Source organism: Odontesthes bonariensis, chromosome 15 (genome assembly GCF_027942865.1).
Source record: "Odontesthes bonariensis isolate fOdoBon6 chromosome 15, fOdoBon6.hap1, whole genome shotgun sequence".
NCBI lineage: Eukaryota > Metazoa > Chordata > Actinopteri > Atheriniformes > Atherinopsidae > Odontesthes > Odontesthes bonariensis.
Genome location: NC_134520.1, coordinates 37,359,792 through 37,379,791, shown reverse-complemented (window position 1 = coordinate 37,379,791; position 20,000 = coordinate 37,359,792). Strand labels below are relative to the sequence as shown.

The following is a 20,000-nucleotide window of genomic DNA, read 5'->3' as shown; positions in this document are numbered from 1 at the left end:
TGTAAGTTGGATCGAACAGATTGTTGAGGTGTGAGCAGCAGAATCTTGTTGTGGACTCACAGATTTATCTTTATCCACCTGCTGTGTTTTATACGTTTTTTATGGCAGGTTAGAGAGACCCTCACCTCCAGAGAACTCTGAGGGGGTTTCAGATGAAACTGTGACAGTCACACTGAGGGAAAGCAGACAGAAATCCCTCCGTTTGGACGTATAAACTGTAAATGCTGAAGAGAAGCTGTCAGCATGAAAGGAGCTTCAGACCAGATATTTTCCAGGATTCAGAGTGTGTGACATCACTGCTCTCTGAGCTGAACTCTCTGAGGAGGAATCTAAAAAAGCAGAAAGTTATAAAGTGTGATAAATCTCTTTGTTCTTTATGGGGAAGGTCTGCAGGTTTTTGTAAATATCACAAGATGAATTACTATCCGAGTACTAGCCAAGTAATTCCACGTGGTTCTGGCAGTGCCCTTGTACTGAATATCCAATAAGCTTCACTGTAAAGAATAACAGTAAAATACAGGCAGCAGGGACGCCAGTATTTTACTGTTATTTATTTTAACAGTATAATAGTGTTTTTTGGATTACAGTATATAGCCGCCCTTCCCCAGGGGAACTGTCTCAGTCTGCAGTCCCACATGAGTCGGACCTGATGGGGACTGATCCGACAGCGACGTGTTACTTTAGCGCCACATTCAACAACAAAACAAAACAAAACCCGGTAAAAGGAAGGAGAGAAGAAGAAGCTAACATGGAGAGCGGGGAGGCCACCGTGTTCATGGTCTGCATGATGGTGATCCCGAGGCCGCGGTCCCGAGTTCCTGTATGTGCGAATGAGGGAAAAAACGGCCTTGTTCCTGAAAAGGTTCTAGGAACTGCCAAAGGTTCCTACAGTGGGAATGCGGCTTTTGACCGTAGAATACTGGTAGGTGTTGTAGTTATTTTACAGTGCAGCTACTGTTATTTATCATACAGTATAATACTGGTTTTGGGATTACAGTACATGACGGTAGGATAACTGTGTTTTAGTCATTTTACAGCGCATCTACCATCATTTATTTAACAGTAAAATAACGTATTTTGGATTTGGATTCATTACAAATACTGTTTTATGCTGTTAAACCCTCTCAGACACTTTGGGGCGGTCGGTGGCGTAGTGGGTTGAGCAGCCGCCCATGTACAGAGGCTACAGTCCTCGCTGCAGCCGGCCCATGTACAGAGGCTTAGTCCTCGCTGCAGCTGCCCCATGTACAGAGGCTTAGTCCTCGCTGCAGCGGGCCCATGTACAGAGGCTACAGTCCTCGCTGCAGCTGCCCCATGTACAGAGGCTTAGTCCTCGCTGCAGCCGGCCCATGTACAGAGGCTTAGTCCTCGCTGCAGCCGGCCCATGTACAGAGGCTTAGTCCTCGCTGCAGCCGGCCCATGTACAGAGGCTTAGTCCTCGCTGCAGCCGGCCCCGGTTCCAGTCCCGCACCGGACTGCCCTGTGCTGCATGTCTGCCCCCTCTCTCTGCCCCCTGCTTCCTGTCTCTCTCCAACTGTCCTCTCATTAAAGGCATAAAAAGCCCCCCAAAAAAAAAAAAATTCTCAGACACTTGGAACTTTGTCTAGAACACAGAGATGATGAGTCTCTGCACGGTTCCAACAGCCTGAGGCTTTTCTCTTCTTCAGGTGTTCTGAAAGCTGCAGCAGCAGCCTGAGGCTTTTCTCTTCTTCAGGTGAAAGCAGCAGCAGCCTGAGGCTTTTCTCTTCTTCAGGTGAAAGCAGCAGCAGCCTGAGGCTTTTCTCTTCTTCAGGTGAAAGCAGCAGCAGCCTGAGGCTTTTCTCTTCTTCAGGTGAAAGCAGCAGCAGCCTGAGGCTTTTCTCTTCTTCAGGTGAAAGCAGCAGCAGCCTGAGGCTTTTCTCTTCTTCAGGTGAAAGCAGCAGCAGCAGCCTGAGGCTTTTCTCTTCTTCAGGTGAAAGCAGCAGCAGCCTGAGGCTTTTCTCTTCTTCAGGTGTTCTGAAAGCTGCAGCAGCAGCCTGAGGCTTTTCTCTTCTTCAGGTGAAAGCAGCAGCAGCAGCAGCCTGAGGCTTTTCTCTTCTTCAGGTGAAAGCAGCAGCAGCCTGAGGCTTTTCTCTTCTTCAGGTGAAAGCTGCAGCAGCCTGAGGCTTTTCTCTTCTTCAGGTGAAAGCTGCAGCAGCCTGAGGCTTTTCTCTTCTTCAGGTGAAAGCTGCAGCAGCAGCCTGAGGCTTTTCTCTTCTTCAGGTGAAAGCAGCAGCAGCAGCCTGAGGCTTTTCTCTTCTTCAGGTGAAAGCAGCAGCAGCCTGAGGCTTTTCTCTTCTTCAGGTGAAAGCAGCAGCAGCCTGAGGCTTTTCTCTTCTTCAGGTGAAAGCAGCAGCAGCAGCAGCCTGAGGCTTTTCTCTTCTTCAGGTGAAAGCAGCAGCAGCAGCAGCCTGAGGCTTTTCTCTTCTTCAGGTGAAAGCTGCAGCAGCCTGAGGCTTTTCTCTTCTTCAGGTGAAAGCAGCAGCAGCCTGAGGCTTTTCTCTTCTTCAGGTGAAAGCAGCAGCAGCAGCCTGAGGCTTTTCTCTTCTTCAGGTGAAAGCAGCAGCAGCCTGAGGCTTTTCTCTTCTTCAGGTGAAAGCTGCAGCAGCCTGAGGCTTTTCTCTTCTTCAGGTGTTCTGAAAGCTGCAGCAGCAGCCTGAGGCTTTTCTCTTCTTCAGGTGAAAGCAGCAGCAGCCTGAGGCTTTTCTCTTCTTCAGGTGAAAGCAGCAGCAGCCTGAGGCTTTTCTCTTCTTCAGGTGAAAGCTGCAGCAGCCTGAGGCTTTTCTCTTCTTCAGGTGAAAGCAGCAGCAGCCTGAGGCTTTTCTCTTCTTCAGGTGAAAGCAGCAGCAGCAGCCTGAGGCTTTTCTCTTCTTCAGGTGAAAGCAGCAGCAGCCTGAGGCTTTTCTCTTCTTCAGGTGTTCTGAAAGCTGCAGCAGCAGCCTGAGGCTTTTCTCTTCTTCAGGTGAAAGCAGCAGCCTGAGGCTTTTCTCTTCTTCAGGTGAAAGCAGCAGCAGCCTGAGGCTTTTCTCTTCTTCAGGTGAAAGCAGCAGCAGCCTGAGGCTTTTCTCTTCTTCAGGTGAAAGCAGCAGCAGCCTGAGGCTTTTCTCTTCTTCAGGTGAAAGCAGCTGCAGCAGCCTGAGGCTTTTCTCTTCTTCAGGTGAAAGCAGCAGCAGCCTGAGGCTTTTCTCTTCTTCAGGTGAAAGCTGCAGCAGCAGCCTGAGGCTTTTCTCTTCTTCAGGTGAAAGCTGCAGCAGCCTGAGGCTTTTCTCTTCTTCAGGTGAAAGCTGCAGCAGCCTGAGGCTTTTCTCTTCTTCAGGTGAAAGCTGCAGCTTTATATCAGCACACATGCGGCGGACTCTCCTGCACTCTAATCCATAAGTGATTCTTCCAGAGCCGCATCGCTGCAAATCTGCTGACCAACACAATGCACACGCACACAAAGAAAGGGTGTGTGTGCATACATTTGTGTCCGTCTGAATGCGTCTTTGTGTGCAAACACGTGTGTGTGCTGCGGCCACGTTAAAGCAGACACACTCTTTCCTTCATGCTGCTCACATTACAGAAATTAAATGTGGTCCAGGCAGGAAACTTTATCTGCTTTATAGTATCACACACACACACAGTGCACGGACAGCTCTGTGTTGCTGCTACAACTGAGCACGTTTCCAGTGATGGTAATCAAGTAGATTCACTTTAATTTATCTGAAAACCCAAAGATGCCCATTGATCCGGAGCTTTAACCCTTTAACGGGTCGGTCTGAGTCTGCAGAGCAACAGATTCCCTCCTCTGTTCTTCCAAGCTTTTCTTTTCTAAGTTGAGAAGGAGTTTGTTTCTGTATGATCCTGATCCATTAACCTGGTTTCCATCACTTTATTTAGAAGATGTGACCAAGAAAAGGTCAATGAGCTGATAAAACTCTAAAAACTAAAGTGAAAACAGTTCATCTTCTCTGTTTCTGCACATCAGGATGAATGTTTCTGATGATTTAACATCCCAGATTTAACCTGCCATCTTCCTCTTGTGGATGTTTTTTCCTGTTTGAACAAGTACTTCTTCTACTGAAACCAGGAACAACGTAGCCTGCACCGCCCCCAAGTGGTGACTCAGTCCAGCTGAGTTTATTCACTTTGAACCATTAATGGAAGCATGTTGGAGAAATGTGGCCCGATGAGGACCTTCAGGTTGGTTCTGTTGGTTTATTCAGTTCCCTTCAGTGAAACTTTATTGATCCCAGAAGGTAAATTATATCCCTGCAGCATTAATTATTATTACAGATCAGCTGTTGTTCCAGATAACAGAATTAAACATAAACCAGCTGAAGGTGTAGCAGTGAGGAAGGTGCGGCAGAAACCTTCAGAGGTCTCTATCGGTGGGTCGGGCTGTTGTTTCTGTAGCTTAGCAACAGCTCAGCTGATGATGTCACACACAGCGTCAGCAGGTAACTCAGCTGTTCCTGCAGCCAGGCCTGATATTCCTGCTGTGTCCTCATCAGGGCTCCAAGCACGTCCATTTTATCCTCCAGAGATCTCACATTTCCCATCATGATCGAGGGAAGAAATGCTTTAAACTTCCTCCTCCTTTGTCTCCATTTTGTTCCTGCTCTGCTTCCCAGACGTCTCCTCTTTAACTCGTCTTGATTTGGGGTCTTATTCCAGGCGTTACTTTGGCTTTGGAAAGCTCAGTTAGCTGCTCCGACAGGTTAACAGCTTTCCTGTTACCGTGGTTACGCATCATAACAGATGTTGATAACCACCCGCAGCAGAAGTCGGAATTATGTTTCAGAAGCTGAAGAAGACGCAGTCAGACTCAGGATGTCCGCAGCTGCAGCTGCCGCCACCAGGGCGGCGCCGTTCTGAACCCTTCATTCTTATGAAGACGAATAAAAGTTTAATTTTTTTAAAGTTAAGATGAAACCTGGCAGGTGAACTCTGTTGGTGTGTGGGTGGATGCTAAAGTTTGTGTGTTTATTTCTGAGTGTGTGCGCGCTGACAGGCACTTTACATCTCCTATTGTTAGCAGTGGGCGATCGACATATAGATCCACTGCGCTCTGTCACTCTCTCTCCTGTCGGCACTTTTAAAGGTCACGCCCGCCACTCTTTGTCTCTCCCTCTCCCGGTTATAGCAGCAGCTCAGACGGAGGCGGCTGATTGGCTGCAGCTGATGATGAAGTTTTCATACCTTCATCTTCATCGACAGTTTCCAGGTAAAAACTCCAAACTTTTCCAGGCTCACATTTCCAAGCTCACAGAGTTTTTCAGACCTCTGACCACAAACACCCAGAACGCTGTGATAGTGTTATGTTATGTAACGCTGTCACCTTCCAGAGGCTGAAGTTCTGGTTACTAACGCATAAAAATCAGTTAAAACTCAGTAAAATGTTTCCTGTCCAGCAGCTTTCAGGATAAACATCACAAAGAGCTTCAAACAAAAAGCTGCAACATAAAAACCAAAGTTTAAAAACCTGAGTTTTTAGCTGCTTTTTAAGTCCACAGACCTCGGGCTCTGATCACATGACCCGCAGATGTTTCAAAGAGTTTCACAAAGAATCCCAATAACCCAGAGCTGCTGGAATAAATGCAGGAAGAACAGTTTCCAGCTCAGAGCGGGACACAACGGGACTTAACTGTGAAATATTTCTGAAGAGATAAAAACAAGCCAACCAGAGATTTGACACGAGCATCCAAAGTGAAAGCTGAGAGGAAAGTTAGCCCAAAGTTCCTGATAGAAGATTCAGAAGCAGGAGGACCCAGTCTCCCTGAGACACAGATCTGTGGGACTCAGACTCTGTTTCCTCTGCATTAAGCTGCAGAAAGCTGTCAGACATCCAACTTTAACAGAGTCTGAGCAGCTCAGAAAGATCTGCAGCTGAGAAACATGTTAAAGAGAAATACAGCTGAGTGTCATCTGCATAGTGGGAGGGTTTGTCCCTAAAAGAAGAGCTTTAAAGAGCTCAAAATGGGCTGAAAAATCAGAGTTGCAACAAAAAAAAGCAGAAACAATCAGATTTTGGTTCAGTGATGCTTTCTTAAAGACTTTTTTTAAAAATAGGAGCTGAAAATCAGTTATTTATTTCAGATACTATTGATTCAGAGTGCACAATGAAAGTAAACGTGGAGCTTTGATGGCGGCAGCTGCTCGCCGCTCGCCGTTCACACCCTGAAACACCACAGCCGGCGTCCAGGTGTGAAAAATGAGGTCAAAGCTGAATCACCTTTAAGTTTCCGTTGAACGACCAGCAGGAAAACACTCGGTTTCAGCTCGGTTCAAAGGAAGCTGCTCACATTGATATATAACTGGACTGATCCAGTCTACAGACAGAAACAAAGAGGCGAACTCACTCTGTGACACTCGTACGAGCTCGGCCACCGTGAACACTCCAGGTGTGACGAAGCTGTCCTGAAAGCCCAGGTGACCTGAGGAAGAGGAGCACAGTCAGAGGTGTGGGAGCTGTGGTGCTAACAGATCCATCAGATCTTTGTCTCAGTGTTAGTGTCAGGATCATTTCAGTCTGTTTTCCCATCAGTTACACATCGGCTGTGTTCCAAACCGCATACTTCTCCTACTACTCCTACTAACTTTAACTTTTTTAAGTTCCCGGATGCATACTAGATTCTCTAAATGTTGGGTATGCATCATGAGGTTACTACTCATACTCTAACTACCCAAGATGCAACGTAACGTGACGTCTCCGATCGTCATTTCCTGTCAAAACGTCAGTTTCAAGCTAGCTACAACGAGGGTAGGTTCACTTCCTGTTTTCAAAACAAAAGCACCAATTGTATGGTAATGGCTTTCCCTATGATAAAAGGCAACGGGTATTTTATTTTGTGAAAATAACCGGAAGTGCGTTAGCTCACTGCGGCTAGCTTTAGTAGCGCTGAATTCGTGGGAACAAAATTGTAAACAGCCGGTATTTTGTCAGGTTTTCAACACGTTGGGGATCTAAACGACTACTTTCTCTCCTGAAAATGTTTCAAATGTTGCTAAAGTTTACAGAGTTTAGAGCTTAAGGGAAATCAGCTTCAGGCCGGCTGATTTCGGCTCGGGCAGGAGCGCAATGCATTGTGGGTAAACGCTCTGCATACTGTCTGATCGATGAGTATGCAGTATGGAAGTATGTAGTATGCGGTTTCGAACACAGCCATCATTTCACTGTTTTAATGAAGCTTTTTTCTGTCTTCCTTCACGATCATTTCTTCTTCTCTGGATTTACTGACAGTAGATGTGCTGGTTCATATTTTATAATAAAAATATAATAAATAATTTAACAAAAAGAAGCTTTTGTGTGTGGGTTTTCTTCCTCCCACAGAATCACACACATCAGGTCCGACTGTAGGTGGTGAGTCTGCGCTGGGCTTAAGGACATCCTGTAAGGGATCCTGTTCATCTGCTGTGGACAGTTTGTTTGGCCTGAAAAATGATGTGTTTCTGGGACATACTGCTCTGAATCGGGACCAGAGGTGGGTAGTAACGAGTTACATTTATTTGAGTAAGTTTTTGAAAACATTATACTTGTAGGAGTAGTTTTAAATCTCTATACTTTTTACTTTTACTTGAGTAGATGTGTGCAGCAGAAACTGTCCTCTTACTCCGCTACATTAGGCTACACGGTAAAGTTTCCTAAACTCGTTTTTCCCCCCATGGATAGGTGAATGTTTGTTTTTTAGGTTACATATGGGTTACATATGTTTTAAACATTTCCTAAGTCTCTCTTATTTTTTATTGAAGTTCTTGAATTTACCTGGATTATTCTAATTTAAGCTATTTTATAATTAATTAATTCATTTAAATTTATTTGATCAATTGGATGAACTCTAATTTACCTAAAGATGATTATTTAGTATGTTTGTCTGTCTGATTGAATGCTTGTGTTAACAAATAAATCAGACGTTACTCAACAGTTACTCAGTACTTGAGTAGTTTTTTACACCAGTTGGGAAGTGAAGCTTCTGTCTCCAGTGAGGATAATCAGAACCAGCTGTGTGTGTCTGACAGCACGTAGCTGAGAGCCGGGTCAAGGTCCAACACTTCAGATAAAACCAGGGAGGATATCCTCCACACACACACACACACACACACACACACACACACACACACACACACACAGACACACACACACACACACACACACACACACACACACACACACACACACACACACACACACACACACACACACACACACACACACACACACTTAATGCTGAGTAAGGACCGAGTAAAACCACTCCCAAAGTGAGGACCAGTATTTCTAGTTCACTCAGAAACAAACAAAGTGTCATTCCAGACACTCGGTGGCGGAGTGATCCAAAACACAGCTTCAGACTTTGAGAAGCACGAAAGATTTTGATCTGTGTTAAACTTTAGGAAAAATGGACGCTTAGGACATTCTGAGGTCCTACTGAGAAAATGAGAGGATAGCATCTATAGCCGCATTCGGACTGTAGGAACCTTTGGCAGTTCCTGTAACCTTTTAATCCACGGGGCCGTTTTCTCCTGCATTCGCACATACCAGGGACCACGGCCCTCAGTTCCTGGAACCATTTCAGCTCCTTCTCCTCAGATCTGACGGAGGTGTTTGCTGGTCGGTAGCTCCGCCCCTTGGGTTACCGGGTTTTGTTTTGTTTTGTTGTTGAATGTGGCGCTAAAGTAACACGTCGCTGTCGCATCAGTCCCTATCAGGTCCGACTCATGTGGGACTGCAAACTGAAACAGTTCCCCTGGAGAAGGGCGGCTATCAGAACGGAGTTCCAGGAGGACCGTTCTTAGAACGGCTCTGTCCAAAAGCGGCTTATATAACCTAACGAGGTAATCTAGGGGGAAACAAAGTGAGGACCGGCCAAAATGTCCTCACTATGTTGGTTATAAACTTGGTGTAGTCCTCACTCAACACTAAGTGCAAGAACACACACACACACACACACACACACACACTTAAAAATAAAAATCTGTCATGCACACCTCCCTGATCCAGACAAACAACCTCTGCAGAGGAATGTGTGTGTGTGTGTGTGTGTGTGTGTGTGTGTGTGTGTGTGTGTGTGTGTGTGTGTGTAACCACCAGGTTAACGTGCAGGTCAGCCTGTGTATGTGCACAGTAAATACACGTGCGTGCGTGCATGTGTGCGTGCATGAGTGTGTGCGTACCGTTCTCTGGCTGCTCCTTGATGTCCGATTCGCTGGCCTGGTTGGGGCTTTCTGATTGGCCGGTTTCTGGAGGGAAAACAGATAAACAACAATGAGGACGAGCCAAACAGCGACCATAACACACGCATTTAATAAACACACACACACACACGTGCACACACACACACACCAACTGGTGACAGCTGGGAGCTTTGCAAACCAACATGAGAGAAAGTTTGTTTCCTTTAACTGAGCGACACAAACACACTCGAGTAGACCGCAAGGGTTGTGATTGGTCGGCAAACAACATCATTTCCGGAATCACTTTTCCGGTTAGTTATTACCCTCCTCTCACAACAACAACAACAACAACAACAACAACAGCGCAATTTTTACTGAGTTTATAAAATTATTTGCATTTCAACATCAACCAGCTCCAACTCCAACAGCAGCCTTTCTCTCCCGGTCGCCATCGTTCCCTGTGAGGAGGAACGGAGCCGGAAGGTGAACAACCAATCAAACACTTTCACCATAGACGTAAGAGATTGGGTCGTCTAACGTAGCGCCGCCTGCTGATCGGGAGGGGAACCGCCTCGGGTATCAACAGGCGAACACAAACCTCCGATCAGGAAGAGTTTCCCCACACTAAGACTATCGGGGCAGATCTCCTGCCACAGCTTTTAGAACCTCAGCAGAGTTTTCTCATTTTTCAGTAAAGTTACTGGAATCATCGAGTAAAAAAGCAGACAAATATTCAACTGAGTTGAACAGGAACATATGAATACGCTGGTTTTTAGGGACAAACTGTCCCATTCCTGCAGTTTGTTGTTTTATTTGGTGTTTTAGAGTGAAATTCTAAGGTTTAACAGCTGAGTTTATCAGAGGAACATTCAACACTTTATCAGAAACATTCAGGCCGACTCTCTTTGGTTCTGCTGTTATTTGCACCTCAGGTCCAGCGTTCGGGTCAGAAACTCCGCCGGTGAGTGTGTGAGGCGAGTATTGATCAGGATACCGCAGCTCTCTGGTTTCACCTGGATGTTCACACACGGCAGACTGTCTGGCAGACGAGTGTCAGCGCTCAGTGACGGGCGCAGATCTGTGTTTCCTCGTGAGGAGAGCCGAGTTACCCCAGAGAACCAGGATCAGACAGAAGCCAACATGCTGCCGCCTCGCTTTAAAGGAGAACCTCATACCAGAAGCCCCTCCCACCTTCATACCAGAAGCCCCTCCCACCTTCATACCAGAAGCCCCTCCCACCTTCATACCAGAAGCACCTCCCACCTTCATACCACAAGCCCCACCCACCTTCATACCAGAAGCTCCACCCACCTTCATACCACAAGCCCCACCCACCTTCATACCACAAGCCCCACCCACCTTCATACCAGAAGCTCCACCCACCTTCATACCAGAAGCCCCTCCCACCTTCATACCAGAAGCCCCTCCCACCTTCATACCAGAAGCACCTCCCACCTTCATACCACAAGCCCCACCCACCTTCATACCAGAAGCTCCACCCACCTTCATACCACAAGCCCCACCCACCTTCATACCAGAAGCTCCACCCACCTTCATACCAGTAGTATGTAGTATGGAAGTATGTAGTATGTAGTATGGAAGTATGGAGTATGCAGTATGTAGTATGCAGTATGCAGTATGTAGTGTGTAGTATGCAGTATGCAGTATGCAGTATGTAGTATGCGGTATGCGGTATGTAGTATGTAGTATGCAGTATGTAGTATGCAGTATGCAGTATGCAGTATGCAGTGTGTAGTATGCAGTATGCAGTATGTAGTATGCAGTATGCAGTATGTAGTATGTAGTATGCAGTATGTAGTATGCAGTATGTAGTATACAGTATGCAATATGCAGTATGTAGTATGTAGTATGCAGTATGTAGTAAGCAGTGTGTAGTATGTAGTATGTAGTATGCAGTATGCAGTGTGTAGTATGTAGTATGCAGTATGTAGTATGTAGTATGTAGTATGCAGTATGCAGTATGTAGTATGTAGTATGTAGTATGCAGTATGTAGTATGCAGTATGTAGTATACAGTATGCAATATGCAGTATGTAGTATGTAGTATGTAGTATGCAGTATGCAGTGTGTAGTATGTAGTATGCAGTATGTAGTATGTAGTATGTAGTATGCAGTATTTAGTATGTAGTATGTAGTATGCAGTATGTAGTATGTAGTATGTAGTATGCAGTATTTAGTATGTAGTATGTAGTACGCAGTATGCAGTATGCAGTATGTAGTATGCAGTATGTAGTACGTAGTATGCAGTATGCAGTATGTAGTATGTAGTATGCAGTATGTAGTATGCAGTATGTAGTATGCAGTATGTAGTATGCAGTATGCAGTATGTAGTATGCAGTATGCAGTATGCAGTATGTAGTATGCAGTATGTAGTATGCAGTATGTAGTATGTAGTATGCAGTATGTAGTATGTAGTATGTAGTATGCAGTGTGTAGTATGCAGTATGGAGTATGCAGTATGTAGTATGTAGTATGCGGTATGCAGTATGCAGTATGTAGTATGTAGTATGCAGTATGCAGCATGTAGTATGTAGTATGCAGTATGTAGTATGCAGTATGTAGTATATAATATACAGTATGCAATATGTAGTATGTAGTATGCAGTATGTAGTATGCAGTATGTAGTATGTAGTATGTAGTATGCAGTATGTAGAATGCAGTATGTAGTATACAGTATGCAGTATGCAGTATGTAGTATGTAGTATGCAGTATGTAGTAAGCAGTATGTAGTATGCAGTATGTAGTATGCAGTATGTAGTATGTAGTATGTAGTATGCAGTATGTAGTATGCAGTATGTAGTATACAGTATGCAGTATGCAGTATATAGTATGTAGTATGCAGTATGCAGTGTGTAGTATGCAGTATGTAGTATGCAGTATGTAGTATGTAGTATGTAGTATGCAGTATGTAGTATGTAGTATGCAGTATTTAGTATGCAGTATGTAGTATGCAGTATGTAGTATGCAGTATTTAGTATGTAGTATGTAGTACGCAGTATGCAGTATGCAGTATGTAGTATGCAGTATGCAGTATGTAGTATGTAGTATGCAGTATTTAGTATGTAGTATGTAGTACGCAGTATGCAGTATGCAGTATTTAGTATGCAGTATGTAGTATGCAGTATGTAGTATGTAGTATGCAGTATGTAGTATGTAGTATGCAGTATTTAGTATGTAGTATGTAGTACGCAGTATGCAGTATGCAGTATGTAGTATGTAGTATGCAGTATGTAGTATGCAGTATGTAGTATGTAGTATGCAGTATGTAGTATGCAGTATGCAGTATGCAGTATGTAGTATGCAGTATGTATGCGGTTTCGAACACAGCCAGAGACTGCTGTCCCTCAGCAGGCTTCCAGAAATCAGCCAATCAGAGCAGAGCAGGCAGTGGGGGCGGAGTCTCCTTAAAGAGACAGGAGCTGAAACAGCTCAAACTGAAGCACTAAACCTTTAACATTCTGCCTTTCTTAGGCTGTTCTCAGTCTTCCTTTTCACGAGTTGTGCTTCTGCTTTTATGTCCTGATTAAGTGTTTAATAGATGAGGGATTTAAAGGAAAGATCACCATCATTAAAAGGAAGAAATGCATCTTCTTCAACAGTTAACGGCCCGTTTTCATATTCCCTGTGAGGGAAACAGGTGTCAGAAAGCGTCGGACTGTTGGCCCGCAGCTGGAGCTTTGACCTGCCGTCGGCTCGGAGGATTCTGGGAATCACTCGTCCTCCGACAGAGAAAGTGTGCAGCCTCTGTTCTCCCAGCATGCTCTCTGCCTCCATGCAGCTTTTGCTCCCGCGAATGATTTAGCTGCTTCAGTGGCATCGATCGGCCCGCTGCAGATAAAATAGTAGAGGAGGAAGAAATATTACCCATCAGCCCCCTGGAGCCGGGAGCCGGGCCATGACTCAGGACTGAGTCTCCCTGGTTTCAGCGTCTCTGGGCTTCAGGAAGCAGCTGTCTGTTGTCCGAATGTTTCAGAAACGGCTGCTTTCTGAGCGTTTGTTCCTGGTGCTCCGGACCGCCGGCGCTGTGCCTGCACGCCGCCGCCACCAGGCTGTGTGGTTTAATTAAACTTGCTCCGGGAGGACCCCCCCCGGCGGCCCCCCAGCTGAGACAAAGTGCAGCTTTTATGGGCCGTGGTTTGCATGCTGCTCAGCGAGCCTCTTTGCTTCAGCAGCTTAAAACAAAGAGCATCAAGCCGAAACCACGGCAACCGGCGGGGGTGACGGGGGGGCAACGGGGCGCTGTGGATGGGTGTACGTCTGAGGGCACTTTCACACACTGCCCCCCCCCCCCACTCACCCCCGCTCCCCTCATTCAGCCGTCATCAGGTTAATTAAATATGCTAATGAGGCGTGGGAGCAGACTGTCTGCATCCTCCCCCTCTGAGGGGGGGGGGGGACAGGCTGTGCACCAGGAAACAAAACAAACTTCAGGTTTCACTTAAAGCCCCCCCCCCCCCCCCCCCCCGACTCTGCACCGAGGAACAGACCAGCTTCAGAGAAAGAATCTGGAGAAAATGAACTTTCTTTAAGAGATAAAAATGTTTCCTCTCAGAGCAAAAGATAAAGGATCCTCCTCACTTTATTATAAATAATATAATATATATATTATTTATTTTAATCTATAAGAACAGATCGATTCACGGGAGGTTCTGTGATCTCATCATTCCTCTCAAGAAAAGTTCTCTGGACCAGTCTGTAATCTCTGTGGGAACTAAAATAAAATAAAATAAAATAAAATAAAATAAAATAAAATAAAATAAAATAAACTGGAACTCTTTAGACATATTTACAGTTAATCTGAAGCTCTTTTTAAAACTGATTCCTCGTTTCTGTTAAGTCAACTTTATTGTCCATGCTGCCATATGTGCAGGACATGCACAGAATTTAAATGGTGTTTCCCTCTTATCCCTGGTGCAAAACAGCAATAAACATGAAGTAAAATATAATATAAAGTAGGAGGTAAAAAAAAAGAACAAATATAAAATAAATATATATATACAAGCTAAAAGATATATAAAAACAGCAGTGACAAATGTATATATATATATATATATATATATATACATATTCATATATATCAATATATTCAAATCAAATCAAATATATATGTGTATATACACAGATATATACGTATATATCTGTGTGTTGTGTTCATGGAGGTGCTCTGTATAAAAGGAAAAAAGCCACTTCCTGTAAATAAAGTAGTTTTTGTGGTTTGAAATGAGTGAAAAGGTTCATAAAACTTCATATTTATATATATTTATTTCTCTCTCTGTGTGTCTCTCTGTGTGTCTGATCGCGTTATTGATCTGGTAACTGACGTCTTCTCAGGTTACAGAAAACAAATGTTTCATGTGTTTTTTTCCACATTCATCAAATTTTCCTGAAAATGATCCAAACTGCTGCCACCACACGTGCACGCTCACACACACAGAGCACGTCCAGAATCAAAAACCTGACTTGGCGTCTTGAACTCTGGCCCACGCACATGCACAGAGCACGTGCACACACACACAGTATGACCAATGATGACTCTCGCCAAATAAAACACCAACAGTAATCTTCCTCGTTGCGACGCCGTCCAGCAGCCGCCATTTTGTGTCGCCCACCCCACACGGACACACACGGCGTCCCACTCTGAGGCTGAAATCAGCACTCACACACTCTCTGTTGTTTCATTTGTTCGTGAAATAAAACGACACAAACAGGCGCCAAAACGCCGTCGCCAACTCGCCGCCATTTTAGACCGACTCTCTCTCCTCCTCTGTTTGCGGTTTGAGTCTCTCGCCCGTCTGACGGAGTTTAATAAAGAGAGAAAGAGAATCCCTTCAGCCGTCTCCGTTGTTGGACGCCCAGCCGGCCGCCGCTGCCAACAAGCTGCTGCCAGCGCACACACACACACACACACGCTTTCTGCCACACACACCAGCGCTCCTCAGCGTGCACCATGTGTGTGCGCGTGCGTGGCTGGCAGCCATCTTAAAGCTTTGGCAACCATTTTGGAGCTTCTGTCTGTTTTCTTTGAGCGGCTGCCATTCGCCACCTTCTGCCAGAACAAAAGAGGCCCGACGCCATTACCATCCTCACACACACACACGTAAACACACGTAAACATACAAGTAAACACACACACACGTAAACACACACACACGTAAACACACGTAAACACACATGTAAACACACGTAAACACACACAAACACACGTAAACACACACACACACACACACACGTAAACACACACACACGTAAACACACACACGTAAACACGCGTAAACACACACAAACACACGTAAACACACACACACACACACACACGTAAACACACACACACGTAAACACACGTAAACACGCGTAAACACACACAAACACACACGTAAACACACGAAAACACACACAAACACGCGTAAACACACACACACACACACGTAAACACACACACACGTAAACACACGTAAACACACGAAAACACACACAAACACGCGTAAACACACACACACACACACACGTAAACACACACACACGTAAACACACACACGTAAACACACACACACACACGTAAACAAGTAAACACACGTAAACACACACACACACACGTAAACACACACACATGTAAACACACACACGTAAACACACACACACACACACGTAAACAAGTAAACACACGTAAACAAGTAAACACACGTAAACAAGTAAACACGCGTAAACACACACGTAAACACACGTTAACAAACACACGTAAACACACAAACACGCTCCCCAGACCTTCCAGACCCGTTAACACTGGAGATGGACGGCAGCCAAAGAAGCGGCGTGTAAATATAAACGTGGTCGACCTTTGACCTGCGGCAGCTGATCATCATCGAGGAAGAATCCAGCGTCCGCTATCATTTACAGATCAGACCCCAGATTCTGAGGCCGGACAGGAAGACAGACAGGAAGCCTGGCAGGTGAAACCCGGCAGGTGAAACCCGGCAGGTGAAACCCGGCAGGTAGGCTAAAACCCGGCAGGTGAAACCCGGCAGGTGAAATCCGGCAGGTGAAACCCGGCAGGTAGGCTAAAACCCGCCAGGTGAAACCCGGCAGGTGAAACCCGGCAGGTGAAACCCGGCAGGTAAAACCCGCCAGGTGAAACCCGGCAGGCGAAATCTGGCAGGTAAAATCTGGCAGGTAAAACCCGGCATGTGAAACCCGGCAGGTAAAACCCGGCAGGTGAAACCCGGCAGGTGAAACCCGGCAGGCGAAATCTGGCAGGAAAAATCTGGCAGGTAAAACCCGGAAGGTAAAACCCGGCATGTGAAACCCGGCAGGCGAAATCTGGCAGGAAAAATCTGGCAGGTAAAACCCGGAAGGTGAAACCCGGAAGGTGAAACCCGGCAGGTAAAACCCGGCAGGTAAAACCCGGCAGGTAAAACCCGGCAGGTGAAACCCGGCAGGCGAAATCTGGCAGGAAAAATCTGGCAGGTAAAACCCGGAAGGTGAAACCCGGAAGGTAAAACCCGGCATGTGAAACCCGGCAGGCGAAATCTGGCAGGCAAAATCTAGCAGGTAAAATCCGGCAGGTGAAACCCGGCATGTGAAACCCGGCAGGCGAAATCTGGCAGGTAAAATCTGGCAGGTGAAATCTGGCAAGTAAAACCCGGCATGTGAAACCCGGCAGGCAAAATCTGGCAGGTAAAATCCGGAAAGTGAAACCCGGCAGGTAAAATCTGTCAGGTAAAATCCGGAAAGTGAAACCCGGCAGGCGAAATCTGGCAGGTAAAATCTAGCAGGTAAAACCCGGCAGGTAAAACCCGGCAGGTAAAACCCGACAGGTAAAACCCGGCAGGTAAAACCCGGCAAGCGAAACCCGGCAGGTAAAACCCGGCAGGTAAAATCCGGCAGGTGAAACCCGAAGTGAAGAACTCCTCCGAAAGGTGACGAGCAACAAACATTTCACTGAGATCTGATTTACAGAACCAGCTCCTAACAAAGTTCAACCTAACAGCAGTTTAACCAGCAGCTTAACCAATAGTTTAACATCAGTTTAACCAGCAGCTTAACCAGCAGCTTAACCTGCAGTTTAACAGCAGTTTAACCAGCAGCTTAACCAACAGTTTAACATCAGTTTAACCAGCAGCTTAACCAGCAGTTTAACCAGCAGTTTAACCAGCAGCTTAACCAGCAGTTTAACCAGCAGCTTAACCAACAGTTTAACTAGCAGTTTAACCTGCAGCTTAACCAGCACTTTAACTAGCAGTTTAACCAGCAGCTTAACCAATAGTTTAACAGCAGTTTAACCAGCAGCTTAACCAGCAGCTTAACCTGCAGTTTAACAAAAGTTTAACCAGCAGTTTAACATCAGTTTAACCAGCAGCTTAACCAACAGTTTAACAGCAGTTTAACCAGCAGCTTATCCAACAGTTTAACATCAGTTTAACCAGCAGTTAAACCAGCAGTTTAACCAGCAGCTTAACCAACAGTTTAACAGCAGTTTAACCAGATACTTAACCAGCAGTCTAACCAGCAGCTTAACCAACGGTTTAACTAGCAGTTTAACCTGCAGCTTAACCAGCACTTTAACTAGCAGTTTAACCAGCAGCTTAACCAGCAGTTTAACCAGCAGCTTAACCAACAGTTTAACAGCAGTTTAACAGCAGTTTAACCAGCAGCTTAACCAACAGTTTAACTAGCAGTTTAACCAGCAGTTTAGCCAGCAGTTTAACCAGCAGCTTAACCAGCAGCTTAACCAGCAATTTAACTAGCAGTTTAACCAGCAGTTTAGCCAGCAGTTTAGCCAGCAGTTTAACCAGCAGCTTAACCAACAGTTTAACTAGCAGTTTAACCAGCAGTTTAGCCAGCAGTTTAGCCAGCAGTTTAACCAGCAGTTTAGCCAGCAGTTTAACCAGCAGCTTAACCAGCAGCTTAACCAACAGTTTAACAGCAGTTTAACCAGCAGCTTAACCAACAGTTTAACAGCAGTTTAACCAGCAGTTTAACCAGCAGTTTAACCAGCAGCTTAACCAACAGGTTAACCAACAGGTTAACTAGCAGTTTAACCAGCAGCTTAACCAATAGTTTAACAGCAGTTTAACCAGATACTTAACCAGCAGTCTAACCAGCAGCTTAACCAACGGTTTAACTAGCAGTTTAACCTGCAGCTTAACCAGCACTTTAACTAGCAGTTTAACCAGCAGCTTAACCAGCAGTTTAACCAGCAGCTTAACCAACAGTTTAACAGCAGTTTAACAGCAGTTTAACCAGCAGCTTAACCAACAGTTTAACTAGCAGTTTAACCAGCAGTTTAGCCAGCAGTTTAACCAGCAGTTTAGCCAGCAGTTTAACCAGCAGCTTAACCAGCAGCTTAACCAGCAGCTTAACCAGCAATTTAACTAGCAGTTTAACCAGCAGTTTAGCCAGCAGTTTAACCAGCAGCTTAACCAGCAGCTTAACCAACAGTTTAACAGCAGTTTAACAGCAGTTTAACCAGCAGCTTAACCAACAGTTTAACTAGCAGTTTAACCAGCAGTTTAACCAGCAGTGTAACCAGAAGTTTAACCAGCAGCTTAACCAGCAGTTTAACAGCAGTTTAACCAGCAGTTTAACAGCAGTTTAACCAGCAGCTTAACCAGCAGTTTAACCAGCAGTTTAACAGCAGTTTAACCAGCAGCTTAACCAGCAGTTTAACAGCAGTTTAACCAGCCGTTTAACCAGCAGTTTAACCAGCCGTTTAACCAGCAGTTTAACCAACAGCTTAACCAGCAGTTTAACAGCAGTTTAACCAGCAGTTTAACCAGCAGTTTAACCAGCAGTTAAACCAGCAGTGTAACCAGAAGTTTAACTAGCAGTTTAACCAGCAGTTTAACCAAAAGCTTAACCAGCAGTTTAACCAGCAGTTTGACCAGCAGTGTAACCAGAAGTTTAACTAGCAGTTTAACCAGCAGTTTAACCAAAAGCTTAACCAGCAGTTTAACCAGCAGTTTGACCAGCAGCTTAACCAGCAGTTTAACCAGCAGTTTAACAGCAGTTTAACCAGCAGTGTAACCAGCAGTTTAACAGCAGTTTGACCAGCAGTTTAACCAGCAGTTTGACCAGCAGTTTAACCAGCAGTTTAACTAGCAGTTTAACCAGCAGCTTAACCAATAGTTTAACATCAGTTTAACCAGCAGTTTAACCAGCAGTTTAACCAGCAGTTTAACCAGCAGATGAACTAGTTTAACCAGCAGTCTTACCAGCAGTTTTATCAGCAGTTTAACCAGTAGCTTAACCAGCAGTTTAACCAGTAGCTTAACCAGCAGTTTAACCGGTAGTTTAACCAGCAGTTTAAACAGCAGTTTAACCAGCAGCTTAACCAGCAGCTTAACCAGCAGTTTAACTAGTTTAACCAGCAGTATAACCAACAGCTTAACTAGTTTAACCAGCAGTGTAACTAGCAGCTTAACCAGCAGTTTAACCAGCAGTATAACCAGCAGCGTAACTAGTATAATCAGCAGTTTAACCAGCAGTATAACCAGCAACTTAACCAGTTTAACCAGCAGCTTAACTAGTTTAACCAGCAGTTTAACCAGCAGTTTAACAAGCAGTATAACCAGCAGTTTAACCAGCCGTTTTACTAGTTTAACAAGCAGTTCTCTGATGTTACAGATACAAAATGTCTGATAAAATTAGCTGTTTTTATTCTGGTTGGACTTTGATGGGACTTTGATTATATATATAATAAAAGAGAGTATATATATAATATTAGTTCATATTAACCTTCCTCCAGTAAATGAAGCGTGCGTGCGCACGTTGTGCGACAGTAATAACTGTCCGTGTGAAACGGGGTGACCGCTGAGC

At 45.1% G+C, this 20,000-nt stretch overlaps 1 protein-coding gene across 5 annotated transcripts in view; it reads right to left on the bottom strand.

Annotated features, from left to right (window-relative positions):
- The window catches only part of nfia (nuclear factor I/A), a 201,987-nt gene that overhangs the window by 37,126 nt on the left and 144,861 nt on the right, over window positions 1–20,000 (bottom strand). For all 5 annotated transcript variants that reach the window (XM_075486121.1, XM_075486123.1, XM_075486120.1 and 2 more), the window contains exons 3-4: window positions 9,169–9,234; window positions 6,360–6,434 (exon numbers count right to left, since the gene is read on the bottom strand). In XM_075486121.1, the coding sequence (XP_075342236.1) occupies window positions 6,360–6,434; window positions 9,169–9,234 (141 nt within the window). The remainder of the gene's footprint in view (window positions 1–6,359; window positions 6,435–9,168; window positions 9,235–20,000) is intronic.